A 13,649-nucleotide genomic window follows, 5' to 3' on the forward strand; every position below is an offset into this window, starting at 1 on the left:
GCCGCTGGGGAGGCATAAATTAAAGTCTGAATATACTGAAATATTTATGCGCGATATGGCACGTCGCAGCTATTCGTGTTTGGCTACCTATGTACTACATGACTGCGGTCCGGTCTATGACTTGTGAGTGTAGTCAAAGTGTTCCGGAAGCGTCGCGCTGGGGATGAGCTGGCCAACAGTGACGAGCGAAACCCAGCCAAGGACTTCAAACAATCTGCCTTTGGATCGAATTCATCAAAATGCAAATGTTATTTGAACTGTGATGAATGCTATGTGTTCTACTACGATTCACTTATATATATATATATATATACATACATACACACCCTGCAACACTGACCAGGATATGTGGTTAGATAATGGCTGGAGATAAATATAGACATAAACTGCATATCTGTGTACCGAATGTATGATTTTCTGATGTATAATTCAATAAATGCTATGATTCAGACTTGACAGATAATTATTTACGAGAAATATACACCTACCTGACTGAGCAGACTTCCCAAACACTCCATTTCCTCTGTTTTATCTAGTCCTTTAATGAGATGTCAAATTGAGTCACTAAGCCGTTCTGTCTGACTTGTCTTTAATTTCTTGTTTTGTCTCTGCGAAGTAAAATAACTTCTGAAGACTTGCAAATCGCACATCTATCCCAATCCCTCCAAACAAGGTTAGCTTTATTTTATTTACAATTACTTTTAAATGATGAATTCTTCTGTGACCTGTAACTAAATGTTTAGTTCCTCCACTGTGGCCTATGACTGGCAGCGGAGGGAATCTGGATTTCGGATCTGTGCGGAGATGGACTGTCCTATTCTTGGACATCCTAAAATATGAGGTGTAAGAGAACGAGTGACAGCTTGCTTATCATTGGTCCATAGAAGTTCCTCAGTTCCTCGGGTCATCAATATAAAGTGCCGATACTGATGGATCCCATTGTCTGAGTGGCCCTTTTTGCAGTCAGTATACAGACAAATCTGGATTTACACAGCAGTCTATATCTCCAGTCTAAATATAGAGATAATATATTTTCTGCTCAAAAACGTTCTCCTTCCATCCCTTATACTCTTATGATTGTTTACCTCTTGGCTAAATACGCTCATAAATACAATGTTTTGGCCCATTGAACTGCAACAATTAATATGCACCGCCTGTTTAAACACAGAAAAAGCTGGGATTTGCTGTAGACACGTTCAGGCAACGCTTTAATTGATTTCACACAGATGAAATGCGATTTCCCTTCAAGGTGAATGAGACAGAAAACAATGCAGATGTTACTGGGTAAAAAAAGAAAAAGATTTTCTACGCAGTACTGCAAATGGCTGTACTTTCAATGCTCTTCTGCAGATGGTAAAATGATTATTGTAACATGACGATGCCTCTGGGCAAGATCAATTCATGCACAGGACAGTTGGATCGGATATCTTTAAATATGACTAAAGGCGTTGCCAAATTTTATTGACTGACAGATATTTTTTTAATTTGTGATAATGACCGCAACTATCTGTGCACAATACAAAAAAAATCCCTGATCGATAGCTGAAGTTTCTTTTCTCTTTCTCCCGCTCATGAAGCTACCCATGTAGAAATCCACGTCGTCTCCTGCTCAACATCCCCCTCTAGTGACATTGATCACTTTGACACCTCCTCCGCCCGCCCCGCTGATCAATACCGCTTTATGCAGCGCCGCGGTGCCATCCGTGACTGAGTGCGATGAACTGTACTGCGCTGAAGCGACACAACACTGTCTTCGGCAGGCGCGGGAATGACATCGCAGCAGGTGACTGGAGCAGCCCGCGTGTTCCTCGTGAAGAGGCATTTCCCTGCTGCACTCACACCTTTCTTCTCTTGACTTCTTTCCTGCTGTCTCCCTGGTTCTCTTTCATGAAAAATTTGAATAAACCCGTAAAATGGCACCAGCGTTCCTGTAGCTGATCTCTCCCGTGAGACCCCTGTATTTTAAAATTGCCCTCAGTAAATTTACATTACCACGTTTGTTTTTCTTTGTTATATTCAAGCTTGTCAATGTTGCAGCTACTGTGTGTGTGTGTGTGTGTGACAGTCAGTTCAAACTATATCTATGCCACTTCTGGTTCTTTAAACATTTATTTCCAAACAATTGTCATAAGGGTTATTTATGGAATATTTATGTGGAGCGATAAGTGTGAGCAAACAGGACTGTGATGGGAAAATCAATTTTAAGGCCTATTTAGGTTCCAAGTCTCGCAGTAGATGGCTTGACAGACTAGAACATCTGCAGAATCCAATCAATATTATCGTAACTATTCCGACTGTATTCCGGATGAACTCCAAAGTGCTTTTCTATTATGATGTTGTATAATGAGGCAATCTAGATTAGCACATGGTTAGTACTGGAAAAGGGCAGGGGTGGAGATGTAGGGCAATGTAAAATTTAATTGAACCAGAAGAGGTGGTCTACTGTCCTTTAATGACTCTGCGTGAAGTTCAGTGGTCCACGGGCCCAGCAGTACATAATCTTTAATAAAGATAAGCGGAGATAAATCCAGTCCGAGGCTATTTCCATCAGCGAAGGATATGCCATATTAACCAGCCTGTAAGTCAGATGCTGACCAGGAAATTGCAGTGGAAGACTGAGGCACCCTGAGCCGTACAGAGAATTATCACTCACAGAATTCCAGAGAAGGTTAGACTAACCTGCATCTCTTTTTTTGTCCTTCTGCACCGATTGTGGACGGCTGTCGCACACGTCCTTGGTTACGTCCCATGTTGTGTTTGAAATATAGGCAGCTTGTAATGATTGTGGAAACCTGTGGTGAGTTATGGATTATTTGAGCACCAAAGGGAGCTTATGCTTATCTGCATATATTAGGTCATTATCTGAATCAGTCATAATTCCTATAAGCTGACAAAATGAATCAGAAACATTATGAATTCCATGAATCTTTAAAGCATTTGTGATAACTTCATATAGAAACCTATTGTTTTCTGCATTTTGTGACATTATCAAATGTCAGTTATTTTTATACAACATTACAGTACGTTTGATGTGACCTATACTATAAATACCTTTCTATAGTCAAAAAAATGATTGATAATTACATTGACTTAAATTTGAATAAATATCAATTCCAAAATTTCACAAAGAAGTATTTACAGTGACTTTAATACTACATTATTTGAGGCTCAAATTGGTAATATAACAGGAACTAAAATAGTACGTGGGTTGACTTTGTAACAATTAATGTATTGGCGTGGAATGCATCATTGTAGCTAGCGACAAATTAAGATTGCTCACATATTATGCCATTTTTTTGACTGTGGGGGTAACACTATGTTAAATTTTATGAGAAATATTTGTCTGTAATCTTCTTTCATGTATTTTAAGTAGAAACAAAATAATGTGTTATATAATGACCCCTATGAACTAGCTAAATACAAGCCAAGTCTGAGGTCTTTCTCTTGAGTTTTAACTGCAAGATGTAATTAGTAATAAGTCTACATATAAAATTTGTTCCACAAATCAAAAACTTTAAAATCTGGTAGTGCACATTGTTCAGGTAATTAGTCATTCGCAAATGTACCGTGATAAACACCAACATAAATATTTCATAAGGATAATCAAGGAGAAAGCAATTATTTTTTTGGTGATAAATCTTTTAAGCAATTTAAACAATTACTAACGGGCCACAAGGCGGCCGGAGTCAGGGCAGATGCTCTCGTTTGATCATGGATTCGAAAACGGATCGACCGGATCTCAATCCCCTGGGTCTGTTTTTATATCCAAATATGTTCATTCGTTTGTAAAATACTACCGTATTGCATTCACATCTCCATTGACTGCAATCAAATATTGGACACAAACCAAAAGTCCGTGATATTTTAATGGGGATTGGTAAGAATGGAAAGATTGTCTTCAGACAGTAGCCAATGACAGCAGCCTATTGCGACAGCCCATTATGAAAACCCAAAACAATGAATAATACTGGAAATGGCTGTATTTGTCTTGGAGAAAATGCCCCTGTATTAAGCTAATTAAATAAATGTAGTTATATTATTAAAGAGAAAGCCATGGAACCTTGGTTTATTTTTATGTTTGGCTTAAGAAAATGATGGAAGGATTGAGTAGAAAAATGGGTGCAGATTTTGGAAGCTGAAAGGTATGTATTAAATCTGAGGTTTGTGTATATAGACAGAAGAGAACATCTCTTTGGCTACTACCCTTCCATCCCATAAAATGTTGGTGTTTATGGTCTAGCACTGTGTTTCCCAACCCGGTCCATCCAAATTCAACTGTGCACATTTTTGCTCCCTCACCAAGTCTCTACTGAGCAAATTGCATGGTGCTGGGAGGGAGCAAAAACATGGACCGTCTGGAGGTCCCTGAGAACCAGGCTTGGGAAACACTGGTCTAAGATAACCATAGCTAAGCCAATATTGGATCACAATATCCTATTTTAATTTTTTGGTCTCACCATTTTAATGCACACAAGTCTGGGCTGACGATTTGAAAAGGACTCTTCGGTTTTCTGCGATTAATTGTGCTGGATTTTCATAAGCCGGCCGCAGCAGCATGCATCTGTTGTGTGGGCCAGCTGTTTCGAATGGTGTCTACGGGGTACTGGTCTGTTGTATTCTGGCCTGCTTCGGTTAGCCAGTTCATTAGCAGGTGTGCCTTGCAAAGTCGAAATTCATTCACGTTTAAATCCATCCAAATTCAGCTGCCCTCAAACGTTGAAATGGAAATTGATTGGAATGTGTCCCAGAGACGGTTCTGTTCTGACACCTAACTACCCCCAGGCTTGGTTGGTAAAATGGGCGTTTCTCAAGTCAGTGGGCAGTAAAACTTCTTTGCTTTTCAGCTCATTTTTTGATTTGTTTGCTCTTCATCATAGTAAAGCTTAATATTCTACTCAGTGTTTCGATTTATGGTTCTTGCCAAAATGGGGGTAACGTGTTTATTTCTATTTTTCCACTGCATTAGAACCTTAAATAGAAGCATTTCAGGTTGTGGTCATAAACACTAAAGTATTCCAAGTCTAAATTATGTTATGTCCCGTCTCTTGGTCAGTTCTATTGATTTTCGCTACTAGTTCTGCTGTGCGGCTCGATCTTATGTATGTCAAAGATGTAAATGTTTAAGACAGATCTACACACAACACACTAAATTCCCTTCAGCTTTATACATTACTGTTGCTGACTAAATTTATATAAGTTAGAAGCTAGAAACTTAATAGAAAAAAACCGGCAGAGACTAAATTGTGCTTGACAGCCGGATTAAATCACCTTTCCATTGTCCCGTGAGCGAAGCCGATTGTGAGTCACCCGGGCTCTCTCTCCCCCCCCCATGTCCAGGTCTAAAGTGAAATGACATTGTTTTTCTCAGCAATTTCAGCGAGACCAAGCGAAGATTACAGTTTGTGACGGAACTCAAATTTCAATGGGTTTCGTCTTTTCCTCCGTAGACCATGAAATACTCTGAAATCTGTAACGTGTGGACTGGGCCTTGTGTGAGGTGAAGAGGTATGCAAATGAAAAGCCATACTGAACTGAAGTAAATACTGCTCCGATTGTCCTGTATGAGGTGCAAAACTCGTTTGTGACTAAGACTGTGTATAATGTGCTTTAAACGTTTGCTTCACTGGGATTATTGCTTTTAAAATGACGAAATAGGAGTGCCTGACTGCATTTATTTTTTTTTACTTCTAATAACAGGGTCATTCTGTTATGCACCTTATAAATTAAATGTCTGGATGAATTGTTAAAAAAAAAAAAAAAAAAAGTTCCCCTCCCCTGTGACAGCCTTTGGAACTGAAGCAATGAGTAGAGGAGGGGGCATTTAAACCACTTTGGGTAAGATGTCACAGACGGTGGGGGTGTTATGCCGAAAAAGGCATCCCTGCCGTAGAATGCATGCCTGTCTCGGGAGCGCGCACCGCTGAAAACAGCGAAACGAAAGCTCTTTTTTGTAATGCGTAGAAATGATCGTTCCTGTTTACTTAAACTCATAAAACTCACGTAACACATCACATGACGTTGTATTTTGTTAAAATACAGATATATAACACAAAACAAATAAAATAGATCGCTGATCTGAAAACGCTTTGTTACTTAATGGGCTGTCACTGTTGATATCGATTCAAAAGTTCAAACCAGCAGACATTAACGTGGCAATATAAAGCTTGTTACATTATAAGTGTGTATCAGATGCACAGCAACACTGTTTTTTTCACGAAAAAAAAATTGTTACTCAATCTTTTTAAAATGTCTGGGTCTCGTTTTAATTAATGGCTAAAATAGTGTTGCACCATGTAGCTCAGATGACACTGACCTGTCTCTAAATTGTATTAGTTAGACGTGCATGGGGTTAGTGCAAATATAATGATGAAGTTGGTTCTTGATGAACTTTTTCTGCGGGGGGGGGGGGGGGGGGGGGGGCGTGTGGCTTTATTGGCTGCAGGTTCTTCAGCAAGGCTCTTAACCCTCAGCTTTCTGTTTGTCCCACCAGATGGCTGCTTTTTGTAAACAACTTACTCTATAAATAAGGAGGTGTAAAGACAATTTCTCCATGAGTATCAATGAATTATCTATTATTATTACTATTATTATTATTGTTGTTGTTGTTGTTATGTACTTGATGATGGGAGCTACACAAATCCAAAATCCAAGGGGATGCCTTTTACGGCAACCACCTGCTGGAAAAGGCATCCCCCTGTTAAAACTGGCTGTACTGCAGCTATGCAGCTGAAACTTGCACAGGTAACTTAAAACTCTCTCAAATACAAACCCCTAAAGGCACTTGATATTGGGAGCTACACAAATGCAAAATCCAAGGGGATGCCTTTTTCGGCAAGCACCTGCCGGAAAAGGCATCCCCCTGTTAAAACTGGCTGTACTGCAGCTATGCAGCTGAAACTTGCACAGGTAACTTAAAACTCTCTCAAATACAAAGCCCTAAAGGCACTTGATGATGGGAGCTGCAGAAATCCAAAATCCAAGAGGATGCCTTTTTCGGCAAGCACCTGCCGGAAAAGGCATCCCCCTGTTAAAACTGGCTGTACTGCAGCTATGCAGCTGAAACTTGCACAGGTAACATAACACTCTCTAAAATACAAAGTCCCAAAGGCACTTGATGATGGGAGCTGCAGAAATCCAAAATCCAAGGGGATGCCTTTTTCGGCAAGCACCTGCCGGAAAAGGCATCCCCCTGTTAAAACTGGCTGTACTGCAGCTATGCAGCTGAAACTTGCACAGGTAACTTAAAACTCTCTCAAATACAAAGCCCTAAAGGCACTTGATATTGGGAGCTGCAGAAATCCAAAATCCAAGAGGATGCCTTTTTCGGCAAGCACCTGCCGGAAAAGGCATCCCCCTGTTAAAACTGGCTGTACTGCAGCTATGCAGCTGAAACTTGCACAGGTAACATAACACTCTCTAAAATACAAAGTCCCAAAGGCACTTGATGATGGGAGCTGCAGAAATCCAAAATCCAAGGGGATGCCTTTTTCGGCAAGCACCTGCCGGAAAAGGCATCCCCCCTGTTAAAAATGGATCTACTGCACCTACGCTGCTGAAACTTGCACAGGTAACTTAACAATCTCTCAAATACAAAGTCCCAAAGGCACTTGATGATGGGAGCTACACAAATGCAAAATCCAAGGGGATGCCTTTTTCGGCAAGCACCTGCCGGAAAAGGCATCCCCCCTGTTAAAAACGGATCTACTGCACCTACGCTGCTGAAACCTGCACAGGTAACTTAACAATCTCTCAAATACAAAGTCCCAAAGGCACTTGATGATGGGAGCTACACAAATGCAAAATCTAAGGGGATGCCTTTTTCGGCAAGCACCTGCCGGAAAAGGCATCCCCCCTGTTAAAAATGGATCTACTGCACCTACGCTGCTGAAACTTGCACAGGTAACTTAAGAATCTCTCAAATACAAAGTCCTAAATGCACTTGATGATGGGAGCTACACAAATGCAAAATCTAAGGGGATGCCTTTTTCGGCAAGCACCTGCTGGAAAAGGCATCCCCCCTGTTAAAAATGGATCTACTGCACCTACGCTGCTGAAACTTGCACAGGTAACTTAACACTCTCTCAAATACAAAGTCCTAAAGGCACTTGATGATGGGAGCTGCAGAAATCCAAAATCCAAGGGGATGCCTTTTTCGGCCTGCACCTGCCGGAAAAGGTATCCCCCTGTTAAAACTGTTACGTAACAGCTCAGATCTCCACGATGCTTGGGCAGGCAAAGATGTGCATGTACTGTTGTCCAAAATTGGACCATACAAGATATTCTACTGGGACATAAAGAAGACTGGTCCTCACCAGCAGCTTGAGAGCGAGGTATGTCTTTACATTTTTTCTATGTATAAAATTATTCACATTTTGGGTATAAATTGTTCTTATCTACATCGGTCAATGAATGATTATTATTATTATTATTATTATTATTATTATTGTTAATAATAATAATAATAATAATAATAGTGATAGTAATTATAAACAAAATAAATTACAGAATCTGGTAATGATCAATTCTTTATGCATTCATAATAATATTCTATGTTATTTTAGGTAATTAATGCTTTCTTAAGGTTGCTGGTCATTGAGAACAATAAGGTCAACATGAGTAAGGCAGTCATGATTGACTCTTATGAAATGACAGCAATCTGGATGGGGAGGACATCCAAAGTTAAAGTAAGTATAATATTGTTAAATGTAATCCCTGTTTTATACTCAATTCTATTCAGATGTTACAATGTAAAATATTTCAAATATTTTAAATGTAATCAATATCTTTTCAGATGAGTCCAATGGATTTCCAAACAGTTTTGGGCATTGTTAATGTGCATTACCACTGGATGCTGATAGTAAGGCTTGAAGTATAATGTCAAGCATGTGAATGTAATTGGAATTGAAATAAGCCTTTTACCCTAGATAACTTTAAGTATGACAAGTACATGTGAAAGAAGGTCTTAGGAAGAGTAAAACACTATCAAATATTGCTATACATACTGCATGTGTCACATAAAATATTTAGAGTCTCTGACAAACATCAGGGTTTTTGACCCTTTTTTAAAATAAAACAATCACCCAGGTTTCTCTATAGATCATTTTGATCCTGCATATTCTGAATGGAATGTTAGCATTTCAAACTGCTCAACCCCAAACATACAATGCACATCTTATGGCTGACAATGCAGGTGATCTCTCCGCATGAGAAAAAGTGTGTTTTCCTGGACCCAATGGGAGAGACTTCAGGAAATATAAAGAGATGCTCAGAAGCAACAAGGTAAATTCAGTCGTGACTATAACAATAACACCAGATACGTGTTATTTTGTAAACAAAGGTTTTTTGTAACAATCTTTTAATTCTGAAGGGCATTCATGCGGAAAAAGGGGTGTAATGTGTCCAGATGGCCCTGCAGTGCTCTGCCACATGCACGTCAGCGAGACGGTTCATCATGTGGCATTCTTACTTTAAAAGTAAGTGTACAAGGGACTTCTGTTGTGTTATCAGCATTAACATCAGTGAAATTAAATAGAAATAGTAAATGACCGTTAACTCTTTTAAAAGTTTGAAGGTAGTTTTTAAAGTATCATATGATATATAAAACAAGATTTACATTTTGTTTATCATGAGGGTAACATTTACAGTGTATTTTAATGCTCCCTTATCCTGATGAAATACTCACAATGCCCTTAAGTTTGCTGAGTGCATCTTGAAGGGAGTGCCAATCAACATCCTGACCACAGAGGAGGCTGTGAACCAGATGAGGTGGGATGTTGCAATGAAACTTCTTGAAGAATCAGGTATGCTAGACTTAGTAATGTTCTGAAATGTGTGTATTCGGTGGTGATGTTGATATTACCATGCACAAATTTTCTTCTGAAATGCATATTGTTAATGTTTATGTATGTATTATCTTCACAGACAATCTCAGCAACCTGTGTCATTATTGTGGGTTGGATGAAAATGAAGACCCAAATTGGGTAATTTCTACAGTATAATGACAATCAGATGTTGATTGACATTGTAACAGCTGCTCATTGTCAAGTCGTCAATATAATAATACAAAATTTAATAATATATTATATTTTGTATAATAATAATACAAAATTTAGTTATGTTTTTAGGTACTCGGTAAGGATGAATAATGCGAAATATGTAATCTGAACATCTTAGGATAATGTCCATAGACTTAAGGTTTAGTTTTTTTTGAGGATGGAAAGGGGCAGGTTGAGGTGTATGATGCATGCACCCCCTGTATTGTAGTGCCTACTGAGAACCTACATCATTACTTTCATATAGTGGGCCTAATATGTGAACTAAAGCTTCCTATATGTAAATTCTAATTACCCAGATGGATAAAGATGATTTATTTGTGCCAGACTAGCAATGTAATGTTTAGTGTATTACATTAGTTATAAAGGAGATAGCTTCTGTAAAACAAAATATGGCACTCAGCAGTAGAAGTGGTGATTTAAGGGCATTGGTGACCCTTTAGTTAGGGAAGTGTGCTTGTGACTGGAAGGTTTCAGGTTCAAATCCCAAGTCAGGAAAGTACCACCAAAATATCCTGAGCAAGCTACTATACCCACACACTGCTCCCCAGGCACTAAATAATAGCTGCAAGCTGCTATGTTATGATGTCACATATGGGCTGAACATGTAGGGCACATTGTTGTGTGCTGTGCTGTGTCATCAATGATAATCACTTCACTTTATTTTTTCAGATCTGCTGTGATAATTGTGGGAGGTGGTACCACCATGAGTGCGTACAGAGGCCGCCACTGCACAAGAACTACCTGTGCCCTGCATGTAAATAAATGTTCAGTTCTTGCTTTTTTTTGTTAATTGTTGTTTGCATTTATTTTTTTATGTTCTTGTTCATTTAATTTGGAAAAATTCGTTATTTATTGATTAATTATTCATTCTTGTTCTTTTAATTTGGAGCAATTTGTTATTTTTTAGTTTATTTGTTCATGTTCTTGTAATTTTATTTTGTACAAATAATAATTATTTATTATTATTTATTATTATTATTGTTATTCAAATTATTGTATTAATATTTTGTTTGGAACTATTTATCAATGTTATTTATTTTTTTTTTGTTTGCGAAATTTGAATAATTTGAGTATTGTTTTTGTCTTGTAATTTTAAAACAAAATTAAACTTTTCTACTTCTTCACCATATACTGCCCTCAAAACCACATAACTTCTTTTAAACATAAAATACGATGTTATTAGCATGATTACTAAGCCAACAATGTTATGGCAAACTGTAATACAGAGAAAGGTGTCCTATCATCATTTTAATCCTACTGTAAAATTACTCCATTTAGATTTCATTGTGATTGTGAAAAAAATGTAATACAATGTAAGAGTAAATGGACTGTAGTTATGAGTACATATACAATTACAGTATGCTTTATTTTGATCAGTTTATTTTACCTGTGCATGTATCACATGTGTAGTTACAGTACAGCCAGATTAACCAGAAGCCAGGGTCCAAAAAAGTTTTACATTTCTGTTACTCCCATTATCAAGTGCTTTGTATAAGATGTAGTTACAACATGGCATGATATAGGGCAGTGCACAGCACACCTTAGAAACAAGGGGACTTAATTATAATAGAAACTCAAAAGGAAAAAGTAACAAGGACAATGATGGGTCAAAATAAAGGCAGGCAGGTGAAACAAGAGCTAACAAGAGCCAAACTAAACGCAAAGAAAGACTATGGAAACAAAGCCAAGAAATGCAAGTCGAAAAAGGCATCCCCTTGGATTTTGGATTTCTGCAGCTCCCATCATCAAGTGCATTTAGGACTTTGTATTTGAGAGAGTGTTAAGTTACCTGTGCAAGTTTCAGCAGTGTAGGTGCAGTAGATCCATTTTTAACAGGGGGGATGCCTTTTCCGGCAGGTGCTTGCCGAAAAAGGCATCCCCTTGGATTTTGCACTTGTGCAGCTCCCATCACCAAGTGCCTTTGGGACTTTGTATTTGAGAGAGTTTTAAGTTACCTGTGCAAGTTTCAGCTGCATAGCTGCAGTACAGCCAGTTTTAACAGGGGGATGCCATTTCCGGCAGGTGCTTGCCGAAAAAGGCATCCCCTTGGATTTTGCATTTTTGCAGCTCCCATCATCAAGTGCCTTTGGGACTTTTTATTTTAGAGAGTGTTAAGTTACCTGTGCAAGTTTCAGCTGCATAGCTGCAGTACAGCCAGTTTTAACAGGGGGGATGCCTTTTTCGGCAGGTGCTTGCCGAAAAAGGCATCCCCTTGGATTTTGGATTTGTGTAGCTCCCAATATCAAGTGCCTTTGGGACTGTGTATTTGAGAGAGTTTTAAGTTACCTGTGCAAGTTTCAGCTGCATAGCTGCAGTACAGCCAGTTTTAACAGGGGGATGCCTTTTCCGGCAGGTGCTTGCCGAAAAAGGCATCCCCTTGGATTTTGCATTTTTGCAGCTCCCATCATCAAGTGCTTTTGGGACTTTTTATTTTAGAGAGTGTTAAGTTACCTGTGCAAGTTTCAGCTGCATAGCTGCAGTACAGCCAGTTTTAACAGGGGGATGCCTTTTTCGGCAGGTGCTTGCCGAAAAAGGCATCCCCTTGGATTTTGGATTTGTGTAGCTCCCAATATCAAGTGCCTTTGGGACTGTGTATTTGAGAGAGTTTTAAGTTACCTGTGCAAGTTTCAGCTGCATAGCTGCAGTACAGCCAGTTTTAACAGGGGGATGCCTTTTCCGGCAGGTGCTTGCCGAAAAAGGCATCCCCTTGGATTTTGCATTTTTGCAGCTCCCATCATCAAGTGCTTTTGGGACTTTTTATTTTAGAGAGTGTTAAGTTACCTGTGCAAGTTTCAGCTGCATAGCTGCAGTACAGCCAGTTTTAACAGGGGGATGCCTTTTTCGGCAGGTGCTTGCCGAAAAAGGCATCCCCTTGGATTTTGGATTTGTGTAGCTCCCAATATCAAGTGCCTTTAGGGCTTTGTATTTGAGTGAGTTTTAAGTCACCTGTGCAAGTTTCAGCAGTGTAGGTGCAGTAGATCCATTTTTAACAGGGGGGATGCCTTTTCCGGCAGGTGCTTGCCGAAAAAGGCATCCCCTTGGATTTTGCACTTGTGCAGCTCCAATCATCAAGTGCCTTTGGGACTTTTTATTTTAGAGAGTTTTAAGTTACCTGTGCAAATTTCAGCTGCATAGCTGCAGTACAGCCAGTTTTAACGGGGGGGATGCCTTTTCCGGCAGGTGCTTGCCGAAAAAGGCATCCCCTTGGATTTTGGATTTGTGTAGCTCCCATCATCAAGTATATAACAACAACAACAACAACAATAATAATAATAATAATAATAGATAATTCATTGATACTCATGGAGAAATTGTCTTTACACCTCCCTATTTATAGAGTAAGTTGTTTGCAAAGGGCAGCCATCTGGTGGGACACCCAGAAAGCTGAGGGCTAAGAGCCTTGCTGAAGAACCTGCAGACATGCTGAGGCTGCGTTTGAACTAGTGACCTTCTGATTACATGGATACAGGCTTAGCCAATCAAGCCACACGCTGCCCCCCCACAGAAAAAAGTATAGCCCCTCACCAACTTCATCATTATATTTGCACTAACCCCATGCACGTCTAACTAATACAATTTAGAGACAGGTCAGTG

General features: G+C 39.3%; 2 protein-coding genes and 1 long non-coding RNA gene across 4 annotated transcripts in view; 2 read left to right on the forward strand and 1 right to left on the reverse strand.

Annotated features, from left to right (window-relative positions):
• LOC125716238 (regulator of G-protein signaling 4-like) overlaps positions 1-13,649 on the reverse strand; it is a 327,463-nt gene that overhangs the window by 65,822 nt on the left and 247,992 nt on the right. The gene's annotated exons all lie outside the window — the stretch shown is intronic.
• LOC125716246 (uncharacterized) lies at positions 7,972-8,856 on the forward strand. The gene is made up of 3 exons (XR_007384286.1): positions 7,972-8,330; positions 8,562-8,684; positions 8,792-8,856. It is a non-coding gene; the product is annotated as an uncharacterized LOC125716246 (long non-coding RNA).
• LOC125716245 (uncharacterized) lies at positions 9,196-10,991 on the forward strand. The gene is made up of 5 exons (XM_048988363.1): positions 9,196-9,279; positions 9,368-9,473; positions 9,695-9,800; positions 9,922-9,980; positions 10,725-10,991. Exons 1-5 carry the CDS (start codon positions 9,233-9,235, stop codon positions 10,815-10,817), a joined length of 411 nt encoding a protein of 136 aa, XP_048844320.1. The 5' UTR covers positions 9,196-9,232; the 3' UTR covers positions 10,818-10,991.

The sequence above is a fragment of the Brienomyrus brachyistius genome, chromosome 21 (genome assembly GCF_023856365.1).
Source record: "Brienomyrus brachyistius isolate T26 chromosome 21, BBRACH_0.4, whole genome shotgun sequence".
In the NCBI taxonomy this organism is placed as follows: domain Eukaryota; kingdom Metazoa; phylum Chordata; class Actinopteri; order Osteoglossiformes; family Mormyridae; genus Brienomyrus; species Brienomyrus brachyistius.

What these genes read in the sequence shown, in the direction of transcription:
- LOC125716245 (XM_048988363.1), top strand. Translation starts at nt 9,233, where the DNA reads ATGGGAGAGACTTCAGGAAATATAAAGAGATGCTCAGAAGCAACAAG. An exon ending in AGATGCTCAGAAGCAACAAG is followed by an intron (nt 9,280 to 9,367) that starts GTAAATTCAGTC and finishes TTAATTCTGAAG; the next exon opens with GGCATTCATGCGGAAAAAGG. An exon ending in GTGGCATTCTTACTTTAAAA is followed by an intron (nt 9,474 to 9,694) that starts GTAAGTGTACAA and finishes AATGCCCTTAAG; the next exon opens with TTTGCTGAGTGCATCTTGAA.